Raw genomic sequence first — 19327 nt, 5'->3', positions numbered from 1 at the left:
TAAAACTAAATCTAAACAGTTTCAATGTGCTGTATAGAATAAGGATGCTTTTTCTATAGCAGGCCTTTGTCATCGTTTTTTGTTGCCTTAATGAGAGTTGTGTGTTGTAGAAGGCATGAGGCAAGTATTAATATCTATTGAAGAACAAGTCTATTAAAGGGTGTAGATTAACCTGAAGTATGCTGTTTGCTTTTTCAGATCACTTAAAAAGTTGTATTAATGCCATTGTTTTATCTTTTAACAGTTCAGGCCTCAAAGAGATTTTTAAGAAGTGCAGTGCCCAGACACAGTAGCTTAAAAATAGTGGGATCTGTCATATTTCCAGGTATTTTTCTTTATACATGATGTAACAAATTGTAGTGAAAATACTGTTTTTACCAAGGAAAGGCTGTTCTTTATCATATCCCTTGTTGTTGAATTGTTTTAAATGGTTTTAAGCAGTTTAATTAATTATAATAATATTCTGTAATTGCTATAAAAATAACAACATTCTGTATACTCTTTCACCTGGCCGCAGGACTCTTGCTCCAAAACACTTTTTTCTGGCACTGTAGGTATTCTGACTTCATCTTACATGTTTTGTATACAGAACCTGAGACTTGAAGTTCATGTTATATTCTACAACAAAAATTCTAAGAAGAGTTAAGAATTAATTGCTTTCAAAGTTAAATCCATCTAACTCCAGAATACAATATTATAAGTTTATTTTCTCATTAAATGAAACAACTATTGGGAAGTCTGAAAATTAAATTAAATACCTGTGTGTTTCCATTGCCATATATTTACTCATGTTGCTTTTTCTCTAAATGCATGTTTCTGGCTTTTATATACATTTATGTAGCTCACTGTTAGGATAACATTGATAAATACTTGATGCTAATGATAATTTTTTTTTCAGTCAAAGTTTATGCCAAGCTGAATCACAACAGTCCACGTATTTTATGTATTACAAATCATCTTCGAAACTTGGAACTGATTGATCCAGTATTCCAGTGGAATGGACCAGGTGGTCATCTTTCTTCAAGTAAGGATTTATTTTCTTATATGTCCCCCCGCATCCTCTCTGTAAAGAATGGTGCCATCTCTATAGAACACTGGATGCAGCAGGGCATGTTGGATGCAACAGAGACTGAGGATGATGTTTTTTGCTGCACTGAGAGACAGCTGGGAGTGTTCTGCAATGATAGAATAATAGGATGGTGGGCAGTGTGATCTCGCCCAACTGCCTCGTCAATGACAGGCTACCTTCAGATATGAAGTTGCTCAGGGCCTTGACCACTTGGGTTTGGGGAATCTCTGTCCTTGAGGATTTCCTGTCTTTTCTGTGCAACCTGTTTTTTTGTGTTTTTTTTTTTTTTTTTTTAATCATAATTTCCCTTGTTGCAACTTGTCATTGTTGCTGCTTATCCTTTTGTGGCACACCTCTTAAAAAGTATGGGTTACTCTTCACTGTATCTCCCCTTAGGTAGTGAAGGACTGTAATTCTCTCCTTGGACTTCTCTAGAGTAAAAATGCCAGTTTCCTCTGCCTGTTGTCCTACGCTCCAACTCCCTAATAATCTCAGAAGTATTCTTGTTAACTTGCTCCAATTTGTTAGTATCTGTCTTATACTGAGGAGTCAAAACTGGACACAGTATTCCAGAGCGCCCAAGTGAGTGTTGAGTAGGGAGAGAATAATCACTTCTTTTGACGTGATGGATACCGTTGCTAATGCAGTCCAGTATGCAGTTAACCTTCACTACTGCAAGTGTTTCTGATTCGTGTTCAGTTTAAAATCCACCAGGATTCCCACATTTTTACAGGGCTGCCCTCAAGTCATCTGGTCCCCATCTGCATACATTGCTGCTCTTATTCTGTCTCAGGTGCAGGACTTTACATTTATCACTGTTGGATGTCATGAGGTTTCTGGCAGACTGTCTCTCTAGTCATGCAAGGTCCCACTGAATGGCAGCAATGTCCTGTAGTGTATCAGCCCCCTTGTCAATTTGATGTCTTTTGCATATTGGACAAGAAGGCATTCAGTCCTGTGGTGTAGGCTGCTGGTAAGGATGTTAAGCAGTTCCGGTTAGTTTAGTTCTGTTAAGCTTTTATCAACCCTCAGGAAAGCTCTTCATAACTGGCTGCTAGGTAGACCAGTCTTCAAAATGATGATGCAGTTTTTCATCCATCTTGTGTTCCACTTATCTAGTCCATATGTCCATAGTTGGTCTACAAGGATGTGATGGAGGACCATAGTGAAATCCTGGCTAAAGGCTTTCAGTGTATATGACATCTACTGCTTTCCCATCACTCTGAGGCAGTCATTTAATTCCAGAAGACACTCAGGCTGGTCAGCCATGATTTCCCAATGGCAAAGTGATGCTGCCTGTTCTCAGTCCCTGTCTTGTCATTCATGTATCTGGAAATGACTTCCAACAGTTCTATCATCTTTGCAGGGCCTGAGGTGAGGATGGCTGACCTGTGATTCTCTAGGTCTTCTTCCTTCCCTATATGTACTATGTATGTATATTTTTAGGCTTTCTGGTCATTAGGACCTCATCACCATCAAAATAGATAAGTCATTAATCAGTCAGCTCCCTCAGCATCCTCAGACGTATCTCATTCTGGTCTATAAACTTGTATATGTCCAACTTGCTTAACTAAGTCTTTAACACCACACTTCTTTCTCCCTGTAGCATATCCCCTAAACTCTGGTAGAGCCTGGGGTAGAGCTGGAAAGCAGCCCTTGCTAGGAATGAGTGAAAAAAGCATTGTTGTGTACATCAGTGTTTTCCATGTCATTTGTCACTAGGTCATTCATCCCCATTCAGCCTTAAGCCAGCATTTTTATTGCTCTTCCTCTATTGCATATGTTTCTGTTGGCCCTTCACATCCTTTGCCAGTTCCAACTTCTGGTTAATCTGCTTATGGAGAATTTAAGCATTCTTTTTCAGAAAGATACCTCTATTGAAATAATTGTCCTAATATGCTAGTATGGCAAGAGAACTCCAAATTACTGTTTCTGTGTGGAGTATGTTGGGCTATTTGTACATATGTTATTTTTCTCACATAATAAGGATTGCTTAGATATCATGACTGGCTCATCAGCAGTATCTTTCCAAGTCTGAGCAGGGAACCCCAGTTCTGTTTTTTTATCTCCTTCTGTGTATGTCTCATTCTTTAGTGTCATTTAATTTTTAAAAAGAACTATAAGCATTGTGATGAATTTATAAACCTGTTTAATCTCTTATTTTGGTTTACAATTTAGGTTATGATCCATTCATCCTTTCACAATGGCAGTGTTTCCAAATCCTGTTTGCTTTCCTCTTAGTCTATACTAGTGGCTATCAGAACTCTGTCCTTGGTCTTATATTTTCCTGATACACAATCCGAAATATCATTTACACCATCGTGATTCTTCATTCTTAATCCTCTACATGCCAGCATTCACAGTAGAGCATTTCACATTTATATGATATCTAACACTACACTGTGTTTTTGCTCTGAATCTGATAACAGACTTTGCCCTCAGAAAGAATTTTTGGCATTCTTTGCCTCAAAAGTAGTATGGGTGATTTTGTTTATACTTAAGCCTGTGGGTTATGTCATTTTACAGGAAACTGCTGATCTCCTTTGGGGTGGATATATTCTGGTTAGCTGTGTCTCCTGCATTGCAACGGATACATTTTGATGCCCAGTCTGTGATGCATGACAGACACAGCAGTGGGTATATTGTTATGTGTTCAAGTACTGAGCTTAATCTGATCAGACAACGTCCTGATTCACAATTAAGAAAAATTGCCTGTTTCACCCCTCTGGCTTCTGTTTACTCAAACTGCAGTTCCAAGTGTAGAACAGAAAACCATGGAGACCTCAGACTTCTTCCACTTGACAGGTTTAAATCTCTTTGGGCAGATTCCTTCAGTAGTATCCCAAGTTGCTGTGTCAACCTTGGTTCACTAGCAAAAAATGCTATGGTGGCAGGGGTTCTTGGCTCAGTGGGAACTTCAGGTGTACTAGAATCATCAGGAGGTGGGCAAAAAACATTTCAGTGAGAGTGAGAGAAGAAAACTTGTGTTTTCCTGACATATCCTTCTATAGGGATGAGAGAGGTTTTAGAAATTTTTTTTTTTAAATGTAGTAATGAGAGGACTTCAGCTTCAGCCACCACAATTTTGGGTAAATACCACAAAGATGACTCTTAGTCTTTTAGGGCTGTTGTCACATTCTTTTTTTTTTTTTTTTTTGACTCAGAGGAAATAAAGTTTAAACAGATGAAAAGCTATTTAAAGCTTCTAGCTCGTTAAATGGTTGCTGTGTAAAAGAATCTGATCACTTGGCCTTGTTTTAGAATGAGTGTAGTCTCCTCTAAGTGGTAGAAATTATCTGGTGTGACTGTTTAGTCTTCTAATGTCTGTCACAACGATTCTCCATAACTGTGGGAAATTAGGATTCATAAACCTTGCTTGATACGTTATTTCTTACTTTTTCAGTATGGTTGTGGGAAGAAAAAGAATATTTTTAGTGGAAATGTAGAATTGTGAATTGAGTTTTAGGAATTCTAACAAAATACTGCTTCTTGGAATGTTTCAAAATAAATGCAATTATTTAAGCATAAAATCTGTAGGAAGAGAGCCTATCTTTCATTGTATCATCTGTCATCGTTAGAAAAATCAGATGGTCTTTCAAGCACACCAGCCCTTGACACACAACCTTAAGAAGGTGTTTTGTGCCCCAAAGATCTGCCTAGCCATATTCATCAAACATCATGACTACAGTAAAAGCTCACAAAGAGCAGTAAACACTTTTCTTTCTGTAGCTTTTAAAAAAGACTTCTGTTTTTTGAATAAGCAGCTTTGTTCACAGATAGTTCCAGTCCACTTATGTGCAGTTGAAAGAGTAATGAAAAAATTAAATACTGCACAAAATGTAATTTAAAATCATTACAACTTTAAAATTAGCAAGTCATTTTTCTTCACTTAGCTTAGTGACTCTTTTATACTAAGGTCTGGAAATTATACTTTGAAGTTTTTGAACAGCCATTGGGCTTGCTGAGAGTAAGAGTTTTTCAAAATATACTTTAAGTAGAGGAAAAAAACTTTAAAATAATTGCTTCTTATGTTGTGGATCTTAAGGTTTTACTGCATAAAACTGCATTTTTGATGGTGTTCTGAACAGCTAAATAGAACAGAAAAGATAAAGCATTTCGATCTTTATTTCTGAATGCAAACATTGGAATAGGCCTGTTCTAGTTTGATGAAAATGAACCTAGGAATTTGGATTTACAGGAAAGTTACTGCTTTTCATACATACTGCTGCCTAATCTATGCATAGAAGGAATATTTGTTTCAGAGGATTGTGATTATCCTTTCACAGAACTGAAAAAAAGTGTGTACTATAGTTTTGTGAAACAAAGCAACTGATAAATTAAATACCTGCATTCAGCCTCTCAACTACAGGCTAAACCTCAGCTATTCTAAAGCCTACTATTGGTATATCAAGTAGTAGTTTAATCTGAAGATTAGAATTTATGATCTGGATGAATAGCTGTTTCCAAATGTCTGAAAAATACTGTTTCTAAAAAGCCCATTGGCCTAATTCAGCTATAATTTACTTTTGCTCTTTATGTATAATTTCAAAATACAGCAGTTGCTCTACTGTAAAACTGGTCTGAATAAGAGATGAGGTGGGAGGATTGGGAGTAACTTTATTTTTTGCACTGAACAAACTGGAAGGAGAATCAATCTATTGGTTTTAAGTTTAGTAAACAGAGAAACTGAAATATAGGAACATGTAGTTTTAAATATAATTATACAAGGGTATGGAAAGTTAATGGATTTAGTCTCTGTAACATAATTCTCATAGGAATAGCTCTGTTTTGCATCCTTCTAATTCCTGAGGATCCTGGAAAATGGTCTAGCTTCCTCTCAGCATGAATTAAAAAAGAACTCCTGCCGTAAATCACGCCAGTTCACTGACTCCAGAGAACCTCTGAACTTGATCACATTGCTTTTTGTCCATCATACATGTGAAATGCCTCTAGTGTAACAGAGGCATATTAAATCATATAATGTAATTTACATAAAAAAAATGTGATGTGAAAACCTGCTCACATGTCTTAGTAAACCTGCTGCAGAGAAGCAACATGGAGAAAGTATTAGATTTAAGGAAAGGGTGGATAGCTTCATCACTTTTAATATTTTATTTTAAAGCTAACAGTCTGTTTTGTGAACCCAAACTCATCTGAGTAGGCAGTATTCTTCCAGATAATCCCATGGAGCGAGGCATTTTAAGTGTGGTTTCTTTTATAACAGTAGGGGGGAAAAAAACCCAACATAACAGGCTTTTGATTTCATAATCCAAAAGGAGTTTCTTTATACACAGACATACCATTAAAATAATTAATGTTTACTGTGTAAAAATTCTGAGCTTTTCTGGTACATGAAGCATTCCTTGTTCAAAGTAGGATAAAATCCAGTCAGTGACTCAATCCATCAGAAGAACACTTTTCCCTTTCTACTGACGTGCTTTCAAAATGTGTGACCAAATCTCTTCACTGGTTTTCCAAGCTTTGTCTTTTGCTGACTTCTTATCTTTGTAGTTCAGTAATGCATTTTGTAAGTATAGTGAAGCTGTCTGTGATATATCTTGAAGGTGTTCCAGCTATCCAGTCACCTAACAGTGCTGTTGCTTTCGGCCCACGCAGGGCTGTTGCATATGCCAAAGGTCAGAAGTGTGGTTCTTAAATCTACGCTGTTTTTCTGACAATATTAATCTGAGAGCCATTCCAGCATACAGTAGCAAATGACATCCTAGTTTATAGATTTAGCACCCTGAGTAGTACCTCAGATTAAAAACCTCTTCATCATCCAAAAAATGAAAGACAGTGTGCCATTAATGTGAGAGTCTAGGCTGATATGGAAATCCAAGCCACTCTTGTTGAACAATTTGCACTTTTCAATAGTACTCTTTTTTACCAGCGCTTGAATTTTTTTTTTTTTTTTTTTTTTTTTATACACAGTGATATATATGACAAAATTAAGTTAACTAAAAGCTTAGATGGCTTCTTGAGGAATAAAGTTGTCCTACACCCTTCTGCCAAGTATGTAAAAAAGATGAGCTTCAATCAGGCTATTTTTTTCCCACCATCTTTCTTAAAGTCACTGTCTTGGTGTCAGGACCACCACCACGACGTGGTCGCAACACCGCCTCCCCCCCCCCACTCCCCTCCCGGTAAAATGGGGAGGGATAAGAAAAAGTGAAACTTCGTGAGTTGAGATAACGACAGATTTTTAATAATACCACACGAGGAAAACCGAAGAAAGGAGAATATAACAATAAGACAAGATATAGAGTACAATGGAAACACTGATACAATGAAAATCTCACCACCACGAGCTTCACAAAAGAGACCCCTCTCCCGGCTAGCTTCCCCTTATATCCCGGGCATGACGTCAGCATGGTATGGAATATCCGGCTATGCCCAACTCCCAGCTTCTGTGAAGAATTAACCCTATCCCAGCTGGACCCAGGACAGTCACATACCAGGAAAATTAGCATGCATCTACAGTGACATGTGAGTTTGAATAGGAGGGTGGCTTTGAAGTGAGTTGCTTGATTGTACCCACTTACCCCATTTTGTTTGGATCATATTTTGGTCTTTGAGTGCATAAACTGGATTCCTTTTGGATGAAGCTAATTGGAAAGGTTTGCTTCGAGAAATAATGCGTGCTTAATCTGTAAAACCAGATTAGGACTGGACTGAAGTAAAAGCCCTAAAATGTGTGTAGTATAAATCTCATGTCCTAAGCACTGATTTTTTCAATCTAAAAATATGCTGCTTTTGCACCACACTAATTGTCTAAGCTTCCATCATCTACATAAAAGGTCTAAATTATTTAGGATGTTAAAAACTTTATTTTGGTCTCTGAAAACGGAAACAAAAATCCAATCTCAAAGTATTTTATCAAAGTGAGGATTTTACCTTGAAGTCTATTATAATCAACTCTACTCTAGTGGTTCCCAAGGTTTTCTTTGACAGCTGTCAGCAAGATGGGCTGCATATTACTATCTGAGAAACCCATATGTATATTGCTACTGCCTGAAGACTTTTCAAGTCAGGAAAGGACTCATCAACTGTCATCATGTAACCCACATGCAGGCTACATGGAACAACTGTATGGCTCATTATCTATGCCCAAATCTGACCTTAAGCAGTGCTTTTCTTGCTCTTTAAAAGCCTAGTTAAAGAGCCATGCTCATGATTTGTCTTTTGAAGTAGGATCCTACTTCCTCTCTGCCTTGAACTAAGGAGTTAAGATTTTGGCCACCATAACAATACATATCTTTCCACACAGAAGGATTATTTTGCAATCTTAAAATACATGATTCTCATTTTGGCATATACATATAATTTTTTGGAAGGTATGTTATACGATACTTGTTTAACTTGAACTTCCCGTCTTTCCTACTTCGAAGTTTACTTCATGTTAAACATGCCCAGCAGGTAATTCATGAGGCAGTGCCTGAAGAATGAAAGGTTGGTAGTCAGTTTGACTATATAGCAGTATAAAAACAAACTGCTTGTCCACTTTGTCCTTTTTTTCTGGGAATTTTTTGCCCTTGGAAGTGGTTATTGGTGAGAAAACAGATGTCTGAGATAAAATAAAAACAGGTTCCTAGGACAGCTTTGTGAACAAATACTTAAAAACACAGTAGCAGTAAGGCATATTTGTGTAATGCTGAACGGAGTGACACCCAATCAGCTTCAGTTCTGAGTCCTGTGCCTTCAGCTGAATCCATAACATTGTTATTTTGTGCACAGCTTAACAGTAAATAACCATTTTGACCCTTACTTTCTGCATTTTCTCATGATGACCACTAAATTTATTTCATTATTGTGTTTACTAGAAAATAGCAGTGTGAAAATATCACCAACAGGAACTTTAATATTGAGACACTTCAACCTGAGTGGAGTTTACACTTGCTCCATTGTTTATAAGTTAACAGCAATGCAACCTCATAAAAACCTCTTAATAAAGTATCTGATTTATGGTAAGTTATCAATCCAGGTAAGTGTGTTGTTGCCTTGAAAAAGTTTTATTTTTTAAAATATGTGTTGCTATTTTTAAATAAATAGGCTTATTTAGTATTTAATTCAGAGAGATAAAGACAGTATGGTTCTCTGGGAAATTGTTTTTAATATTAGCTACTACCAGGCAGTTCACTTAATGTCATTTACAGAGTCTTAAATGAACCTCAGTGTCTGACTGAGAAACTCATGAATACAGTTATTTTTAAAAAAGAAACATAAAACGTAATGTAATGTAACAAACTGAATAGGCAGTGATCCTTAATAACATTAAAATAGTATAATTTTAAACTGAATTATTCTTTATGAGATTAGTTTTTGCACAGCCATATGGATTTATTTCACACCTTAATGCCTTAATTATTACCTAATTGTGTTTTTTAAGTATGTAGCATTTAATGATGTAATATTTGTAGCTTATTCTTTTTCAGGTTCTGATTATATTTCCTTCTGTCCGTTGGTAAAAAGTCTTTGATAAAGTGAAAGATTGTAAAGGCAACATCATTTATTCATTACTAGCTCTCCTTTTATTCTTTAAAGGATATTTTATTCTTGTGGAGATGAAGTCAAGAGCTCCTTGGAACTATGTCTGATCTTGAATTTAAAATGCGTACCACTGCTCATTTAGAAACATGGTAGAGCACAATAACCTAAATTAACCTCTGATGTAAATTAATTTTACTTTGGCACAGTAGCCTTCGCAACAGAATAACCGTGACTTTTAGCAGCTCGCCTGTGTGACAGAACTGGAAAGGAAAAAGTTTCTTTAAAACAGTTTTGATGGAAAAGGTTACAGTTTTCAGGAACACAGACTTATATTCTTCAATAAGGATCCAATCTGAATGTTAGCATACAAAATTCAAGGTTCATACATATATACAAAAAAATCTGGAATATGCATCAGCAAGGGAAGGGAAATGGGGGAGGCCAAAGCTAGGTAGAGGATCTAATGAGCTGTCTTAATTGGGTACCATATTTTGGATGTTCTACTTCTTTCATCTGGTTTGTTTTCTGTTCCTTTGTTCTTTCTTCCCTGCTGCCCCCTTCTCATTTCTGTGGTTATATTCACACCATTACCCCTGTTCTTCATTCTTTTGCTCCTGTTTTCTATTTAACATTGTGCTCTGTTGATCTTCAGCTTTGGCTAAGTAGAGTGGTTATCATGAAATAACTAGAAACACACATTTTATGGTACATTGGCTTCTTTGTAAAAGATGCCCAGATGTGCGTTTAGCTTCGCAGTAAAGGTGAAATAGCTGATCCATCCATAAAAAGTAAATTTCATACCTATACGGAAGCTTTTTCAGTTACTTCTGCTCACAGAGGGAATTCCTGTTCATCTTTAGTTGCATCTTCTATTGATCTCTGGGGAAGAGGATTCAGTTCTTAAGGCCTTTAGAATACTATTGTGATAGTTGACTAAAAAATATGTAACATTCTACTATAACTGGCCATAATGTGTGAAATGAAATATGCCACATACTAAAGGGTATTTTGTACACTTTTTACCCTTAGCGTTCATATTCATGATCCCTTTACTGTAATATCCTGTTTAAAAATTTTTCAAAATTCCAGTAATACAGAGTAAGGGTTACCTATGGACATAAATAAGAATATCGACTTGTAAAAAATCTCTTCAAGTGTTTCCAGCTGGTCCAGCATACACTATTTTATCATTAAAAATTCTCTGGGGGTGCAAAATAGGTTTTGGTTATAAATTAAGGATTGAAATTGTTAATTTTATTTTCAAATACACAAACTACTTCTTTTTACTTCATATATGTTCCTCATTATCTTCCACATTTTTTCCTGCAGCTTATTCTGATCCCAAGCATTACTATGAGTTTACAGCCCAGTATCATGCAGCCCCCTGCAACAGTTCTCATAATACTACTTTTGAGAAAGCATTGCTTCAGATTCTAAGCAAACTCGTTGTTGAACTTTCTTGTGAGGTTAGATTAATCAAGGCAGAATGCCATCACGTAAAAATGCAGAGAGGAGGTCTACAGAATGAAATCTTCTTTACATTTTCAGGTAAAAAACAGCCTTGCTTTTAAAGAATGCTTAATTTTTTATACTTAATGGAAAGTACTTACTGCTTATATGCAGAAAGTATTGCAAGTGTTTAATAATAAAATTTATTGGTTGTAAAAGTGCTTCCAAGTATTGCATGTGAAATTCATGTCAATAGCAAAAAGATAGTTGATCTACTCAAAAGTGCATATTTTACATTATTTTAGAAGAGCTTTAGAACATTTTATAGCTGTGGATATATAAATATGTTTTTAATTTTGTATCATAAAACACGATCATGTCCCTTGGAAAGTGTATTCTGACAACTACAGTGTATTCTGAAACTCCCCAGATTAACTTCATCTAGCCACCTACAACAGGAGTACAAATCACTCCATGGGTGCACCTTTGTCTTTATAAACAGCTTCCAAATGACAGACTAAGGCTGGATGTCTGATTTTCACAAACTAATGGTAAATGAGATGAACCTCAGTACTTTTCCTTCTTTAAGTAGCAACAATAAAAGGGAAATTTCATAATTTTCCTTTTTTTTTTTTTTTTTTTTTTAAGAAAAGGAGACAAAAGGAGACCTGGGTAAAACTGAGCTGCCAGAAAATACTGAGTTGGTTTGATTTAAAGCAAATCATTAGGTGGCTTGGGAAGATGTCACCAAATTATGGGGTATTTAAGGATTCTTACAGAGTCTGATTATGTATTGTAATAATTATAAAACTTTGAGTGTGTTTATACATGAATGAGTTTTATGTTTATATATAAGTGAAGACCTCAGGAACTGATGTGTCTGAGCAGGGAAAATCTTTGAAAGTACTATATATTGCCCTGATTGATTGTTCTTGAGAGAAAACTTGAGTCTATTGTAGAAACAGTCAGAAGCTTGAACCTTTAGGGTTCCTGGATGACTGTTCTGAAACCTGAGTCTTCATAAAACCACAACAGCAGCCAGGTAATTAGAGAGGGAGTAGCTTATTTCTTTTGAAAGGATTCAGATATTTATAAATCTGGGAAGAGTTCAGAATTACACACCTCCTTGCCATTAGAGTTTACAAATAAATGACAGCTCCCATAAAATATTTAAGTATACTGAAAATTAGACATAGATGTGTAACGTCTAGAAGAGGACAAGGTCTGTGATTCATTCAGAACATTGCAAGTTAGAAATCTGAAATATGGTAAAAAATCCTAAATACTTCCATCAGAACTGACTAAAATCTTAAACCAGTAAACAAAAAAATAAATGTTGATGTTATTGACTTTGTTCTATAAACAGATTTTGTTTTGTTACAGTTACTTCCTTAAACAGAAAAAACCACAACAGACAATGTCAGCAAAGTGCTTGTGATGCATCTCATAGACTAAACAAGGTACAGTAAATGGAGAAATAAAAAGGCAACTAAGCTACTCTCACAATAATGTATAATGACATAAAACATGAAACATACTTTGTTTAGTAAATGAATAAATCGAAATACAAGTTTGAGTGGATATAAAATTCGTATCAGTTAGAATTGCTAATATTTTATTGCCATTACGGATAAGGCAGATCACGGTACCAGTCTATATTAAAAAAAAAAGTATATTATGATTAGGAAAAGTAGGAAGACAATTGGAAAACTCTGAACATGTGCTATCTTATAAATATCAAACATGCTGTTGTGCACTGGGAGTGCCTTTCCATCACTAAAAAGTGATTTTATTATTGATCTGGCAGAATTTTATCTGATGGCAGGTGTTTGGCTTTTACAGTAGAGAACCAGAAGCCATAGTCTTGCTTACTAGGTTAACTGTTATTTCAGAGGTTCGTAAAGGATAAAGAGGAAGGGGAGTACAGGAGAAATACTAAGGTATGCAAATCATGCTTTGGGATTCTAGTGGAGGGGTGAGGGAGTCTAAAATAATTTCATGCTCATTAAGCAGCTTCCATGCCGTCCACTGAAAAAAACCCTAGATTTGTGGGGAAAGCTCATGATCAAGGTTCACCTTTTTCATACAGGCACGAGAATCATATTAAGAGAGCATGAATAAATTTGTTTTTGCCAATTTGTGTGTGTACTGAACCTTGCAAGCCTATTAAAGGGGTTTTTTTTTGCTTTTTCTTTTTAGCTTTATATATATAATTAATCCCTGTATACAAATGAAGCACTGTCTGGATATGAAGCATTGATACTTTTTACTGTTAGACTTTGTCCGATTGCTAATGGGTCTGTTTTTAGTTACATATTGTATATGTTTTTGCCAGTCACATTGCTAACTACTATGACTTAAAATATTTAATATTCCAGTGGAAGACACTTCATTAGAAATGGTCCAAAAGTCCAGAGAAATAAAAAATAAAGGATCTTCAAAAATAAACATTGCCTTTGGCTAGGGAGATGGGGCAGATGAGAGGGAATAGAGCTCCCTTGTATCCTAACATTTCTGTGATTGTGCTGCTGGTTCTGCACTGACTGAAAGGAATGTTTTTCCTATCTAGGATTGTACTAGTGTGTATTTTGTGTCTTCCATTATTATATTTGACATATCATAATAATTCCCTTATTTAACTTGGCTTCGGGAGACCTTTGACATTTTCTTTTTATTGAACAGAAATAGCTAATAAAAGATGGGAAACGTATGTCTGAAATATAAGTAGATCTGAATAATAGTACCTATGTAGATGGGAAAGCTGCAAATCTATTCATGTTGGGCTATGGCTGTCTAATGTAGGTAAAATTGCCATGGATTATCTTTTAAAATTGTATTTGTATAACCCTGAACACTTTCAAAGACACTAAGTGATGAAGGTTTATCTAAATTAAAACCAATATATCCAAGAATATCAGATTGTCCTCCTGTTTTCATTCAGCTACAATCAGATGTAGTGGTAAATCCTTTAAATTTTAATCCTAACTCATACTCGCATTCTTTTGTCTTTTCTTCTATTCTGACCTCTTTCCATCAAAAATTCTGAAAAAATACTTGTTTCAATTTAGGCAAAACACCTGATAGAGAAATTTTTTAAGCAACAAGTGGAAGTTAGCAGGAAAAGTTCTGAACCATTGCCTGAAATATACTATATTGATGGTACTCTGCAAATGGTATGGGTAGATCGCTGCTATCCAGGGTATGGAATCAATGCTGTAATGCATCCAGACTGTCCAGAGTGTTGTGGTAAGCGACAAATTCATTTATCGTACAAAATATTAAATACTGTTACAATGGTTTATTACAAACTTAAATGTTACAGTCCAGATCTGAGTAAAGAATAAATATTAAAATTATTAAATAATCACACTGTATAGCTTTGCAAAATAAAGTTGAATTTTTAAATATTTGTGGTCCATTTGGAAAATAAGGAAAGGGGGGCACTGAATTCTGGTACGTTTATTTTTGTCAATCCCCATCTTAAAAAAAAATGATAGTTACCCTCCTCAGATGCTAAGGAGTAGACTGGTGGCCAGATTCCATTTTGCCCAGAAAAGGTTATTCATATGATTCCCAAATATTGAGCCTGAAGTCTCAAGGGAACGTTGGATGACAGACACGTAGAGAATAAATATGTAGTTTGACAGAGATAATTCCCTACAGACCTAGGAACGGTGAAAGAAAACACTGGATTACATACTGAACGACAGTTTACATAATGGAATACACTTTGAAAAGAAAGAGAGTATGGAAGAAAACAGAGACAGCACTGAAAATGCAGGACATGTGAAATGTTTCCATGTTTGCTCATTTTTTCTAATTTGTTGTCTTCATCAGAAGGAACTTATATTTTTTGGTCCATGTCTTCCAGCAAAAAGTGACAGATATCTGGAAAGGATATATAAAAATATCACATTTATTACATTCATTGTAATACAGAATATTGTTGCATATGATTTCAAGGAAGGGTACATGAAAATGAAGTTTCAAAAAGCATGTCTTCTTGAGGATGATTTGGTTTGTTCTGGGCTTCCCCCCAGAATATCTTACTCCATTCTAAACTAATTTGGATTTTTTTTTTGTTCAAAACACAACTTTCATCTTAGCTGTGATGGCTGTTTAACATAAGTGTTAAAAAATAATACTGTTTTCTTAGCTGTCATGCTCCTTTACCTCCTGCACTAGACAGAAACACTACATAGGTTTACATCAGTGTCAACCCAAAAAGCCGATCCCTCTTCAGCTGGGATCATAACAGACACCTCTTTGGCAGATACAGGGGCAAGCTTTCACATATGAGGTACCCCAGCATCTGAAACAGTCATCCCTGAAACTTGACTGCTTACTACTTCCCACAGTTGAGAATGCCATTCTGTCAGCATGCTCAGACATACTCTTTTCCTTAGTTGCCCTCTTAGTACTAATTTCCTCTCCCAGAATCCAAACCACCCTATCATAGGCAGTAAAACTGAAAGGGTCCTCTGCTTATCATTCAACCTCAAGGCAGGATATAAGCTTCAGGTATTCCTGACAGATGTATCCACCATAATCTTTAAAACCTCAGAATACAGTCTACATAGACTCCCAAGGAAACCTAACTCAGTACTCTACATCCTAACCATTGGAAAGCTTTTTTCTAAGATATGTATGTAATTTCCCTCAATGTAGTTTATACCTGTTACTTCTGTCTCAGTGTATCTGGAAACTATTCTGTCAACTCTATCTTTACAATAGCTTTCGAATATTCTAAAAGACTCTGACCATCTTCTTTTTCTGACACTGTCTTCATTGAACTAAACCACCTAAAGTTCAGTGTTTTTTGTCATGTTTGAAAGACCTCTGTTCAGCCTAACTGCTGTCCACTATAGGTTCTCTACATTTGTTTTCAATGCCTCACACTTCATGCAGTAGTTCTCAGGCCATGCTAACATGAAAGAATTAGTTGTGATTCGCCATAATCCCTAGATCTGTTACTTATATAGAAAACATTTTCCCTATATCTTTGTTAGTGGGGGAGCTTTTTATGAAACATGCACTTATAGAAAAATTTTGATAAACACTTTTCCATGGAAGTACAGCAGAGTTCAGCTTCTTGTGTTATCCAGTAGTTTCCCTTGTAGTTGCAGGAACCAGGTCCTGTAATCCAGTTTAAAAAGTTTTAAGGTCCATAGAACTATTTGGGAGTTTTGCTTTCTTTAACTACTCTTGTTTTGTAGTTAGAAGATGAAGCCTTCAATCTAAATCAATTCACAGAAAGTTCATACGCATTTGCCCTGATGAGGAGAATGCCCTTTAGCTTAAGTAGATTTTTTTTTTGTCTCCTATGTTATGATCAGAACAAGTCAACTACTTTCTATCTGCTTTTGTAAGAGTTTTCATTCAGCAAACCTAGATCTCACATGCCCTATTCTGAGTTTACTTTTATTGAACAGGGGTGACTAGAATTTAATATGTATTACAGATGAGCTCTTACCAGTGTTTTTTACATCATTAGTGCTTTTCTTTTGGTCCCAAGATCCTCTCTCCCCTCTGATGTAACAGAACCACACTTCCCCTTTTCATTGTGACTAATCATGCTCACAGTCCTCTTCAATCAAACAAATATACAGGCCTTTCTCATTCTTTTATTTCTTCCTGCCTGTTTAATTCTTGTCTTTATTGACAGCTTCTCCCAGTTCTGTTGTCAGCATAATTCATTAGGACTTTTTCTGATAATCTTGTTACTGGAAAGATTCAGTAACATCTGTGTAAAAGCAAGGTCATGAGTAATCCCTTTAGCAATTTCTCTCCAACTCTTATTTCCCTTTTAAACATCACCCAGTACTCTTTTTTAAAAAATTTCATTCTATTTGTACTCTTCTGTAGTTAATTACAGTTGTATGTGCTGCCATATCAGATGCTTTCAAATTAATTACGTATTTGTCTTCATTTTAAAACAACATCAAATTGTATTACTTTCTACTTAACTGCATATGTTTCACTGTTTGTTAATGAAATCTTTACATAGTATACAGAAGTCTCAGCAGCTGTTCTGTGGTTTCTTGGATTCTTTTTTTCCTTTTCCAAAAAATTCATAATACATTTCTTACCAGTCATAGGTTAGGACCAGTCACAGGGTATCACCATTGATACATTGTAAACCTCAGGTTATCATCTGTGTTACCCTTAAGGGGCCAGTTCTATTTTGGAACATGGCAACTATGTTACTCAGACATTCTAATTTAAGTACATTAAAGTTTGAAGAGTACGGCTTTTTCTAGTCTATGGGTCTTGATAAGGATATGACAGAATTGGAAAGGGTATGAATAGGCCCAAGAACATGGAGAAATAAAAAGCTATGTACATCCTCTGCCGGATTCATAAACAAACGGACTCCATGTTTACTTCTCAGACAGCAAAACAGCTGGATGTTCAGTTACACCTGTTCTCTTTTCTCTATTATTTTTAGAATATCTAGTTTTATGTCATGTTCTAGTAGTTGTCGTTCCTCCATGCTGTTGTGCACTGCTGTGTGAACAATACATCATTTAGCTCACGCTGCCATTGCACAATTTGTGTGCTAAGCAGAACCCCTTCACTTACTGCATCATCTACCAATCTGAATCTCTTGTGTTAGAACTTGCTTTCATATTCTTCCCTGTGCTTCAGTCTCATGTTCTTTTATATCACACTATATCCTCATTTGTTTGTCCCCCTCTGCTTTTATATTAAAATGGTACTAAATTAAAGCTATTGTCTCACCTTCTACTCCCATTTTCTTGTCTAAATCTCTTTCTGAATTAGTTAATTAAACATGTTAACTTGATAAGCCACTGTGTGATGTATCTATCTTTAGAGAAATCTTTTTGACAGAAAACATGGGTGGCAAAACATACAAAAATTTTGTTCATTAGGTATCAGAGAAGCCTCAGGCAGAACAATTACTGAATGATTTTGTAGAGGCAACGACTTAAAGACACAGAATTACTGCTGATTAATAATTCCTCTGTAAAGCAGTCTTGAATAAACAGAGTTGATGAGTACAAATATCTTAGAAATTATTTCATATTATTTTATCTTAATGTTTTCTGCTTTTAAAGCCCTGGTTTATATTAAATAAAGCATATTATTCCAGGATAAGTTGTTAAATATTATGGTAACAGCTATATGAGGTATGATCCATCATTACATTTTACTTAACATAGGCAACTGAGTCACCTTCATGCCATGAAAATTTCTAAAAACTTTTCTGCTTTTATAAATCTATTTTTTTTGTTTGTTTTAGGGTTTTTTTATTAGATGCAGCTGTGAGATTAATACAGTACAAAATGTCATATGGTTCTTAGGGCTCCTCTGGAGAGAGAGTTTGATATCATATCCTGTACTATCTTTATGAAATATTTTTTGTCCTGTATTATTATTCTACAGAACTCAATTTCTGTCGTATTTTTAGTAGACTAGATACCGAAGTCTGTTCTAATTTGGTTTTCTTCAGTTCTTTCTCACAGTATGTTGATTATATTATTGAAACATAGCAATTTGAAAGTTCAAAAGTAAATACTTTTTATTCAAGAGAATATTGAAACAGTCCTAAAAATCAGGAGTGCAAAATACTAGTTGGCTTATAGGATGCAAGAACAAATTAAGATATTGTGTGCATTTCAGTTTGTGAGGTGTGAAATGGCAAGTTGTAAAATACACTGTTAAGATAGAATATTTTGCTAGGATGATTACACTTTCAAAGCAAACTTATACCAACAGGAGTTTTCCATTAGTGAAAGGACTGAGACAGATTTACCAGTTAAAGAAACATTGCAGCAGCTGGCTAAATAAGCTACAGGTCCCTACTTCAGATTCCTTTCTGCTTTTCATGCTTTCTGCTAGATAGCAAACAGATGTCACTTCTGAGAAATGAACTTTTTATCCCCTTGAAAGAAAAGTCTACCTTGCTCCAATTAAATAAACTGAAAATTATGAAGTATTTACTAGAAATGTGCTCATCATCTTCAATAAAAAGAACAGAATTATTCCTCTGGTACACAAGAAGATTGATTTTCCAGACAGAAAGGCTGCAAAATGCCTTTAGTTACATGTATTTGTAAAGCTTTCTTTTTCCCATACAGCTGTCTTGGTCTGCCTATAGTCATGTAGAAAAAAGGCACAGTTTTGATGTCATCTGCAGAGGACTCCTTCTCTCTTACATTTCATAAGTCCTCTAATACCCTCTCCAGTCAACAGCAGTGGCAAAAAATGCTAGGCAAGCTAGTAACAGCCACTGGAGATCAAATGAATCCTGCCAGCCTCAACAAACAAAGATAAACCAAACCAAATACTAAAAATCCT

At 35.5% G+C, this 19327-nt stretch overlaps 1 protein-coding gene across 1 annotated transcript in view; it reads left to right on the top strand.

Moving 5' to 3' along the window:
- Positions 1–244: 244 nt before the first annotated feature.
- The window catches only part of ZPBP (zona pellucida binding protein), a gene marked incomplete at its 5' end in the record, with an annotated part of 19947 nt that continues 864 nt past the window's right edge, over positions 245–19327 (top strand). Inside the window, 6 exons of the mRNA XM_010087133.1 lie at positions 245–325; positions 899–1024; positions 8890–9033; positions 10886–11104; positions 12389–12465; positions 14074–14251. Of these exons, the coding sequence (XP_010085435.1) occupies positions 245–325; positions 899–1024; positions 8890–9033; positions 10886–11104; positions 12389–12465; positions 14074–14251 (825 nt within the window). The remainder of the gene's footprint in view (positions 326–898; positions 1025–8889; positions 9034–10885; positions 11105–12388; positions 12466–14073; positions 14252–19327) is intronic.

The sequence above is a fragment of the Pterocles gutturalis genome, unplaced genomic scaffold (genome assembly GCF_000699245.1).
Source record: "Pterocles gutturalis isolate BGI_N339 unplaced genomic scaffold, ASM69924v1 scaffold46016, whole genome shotgun sequence".
NCBI classification, from domain to species: domain Eukaryota; kingdom Metazoa; phylum Chordata; class Aves; order Pterocliformes; family Pteroclidae; genus Pterocles; species Pterocles gutturalis.
This window is presented reverse-complemented; position numbering and strand designations above follow the sequence as displayed.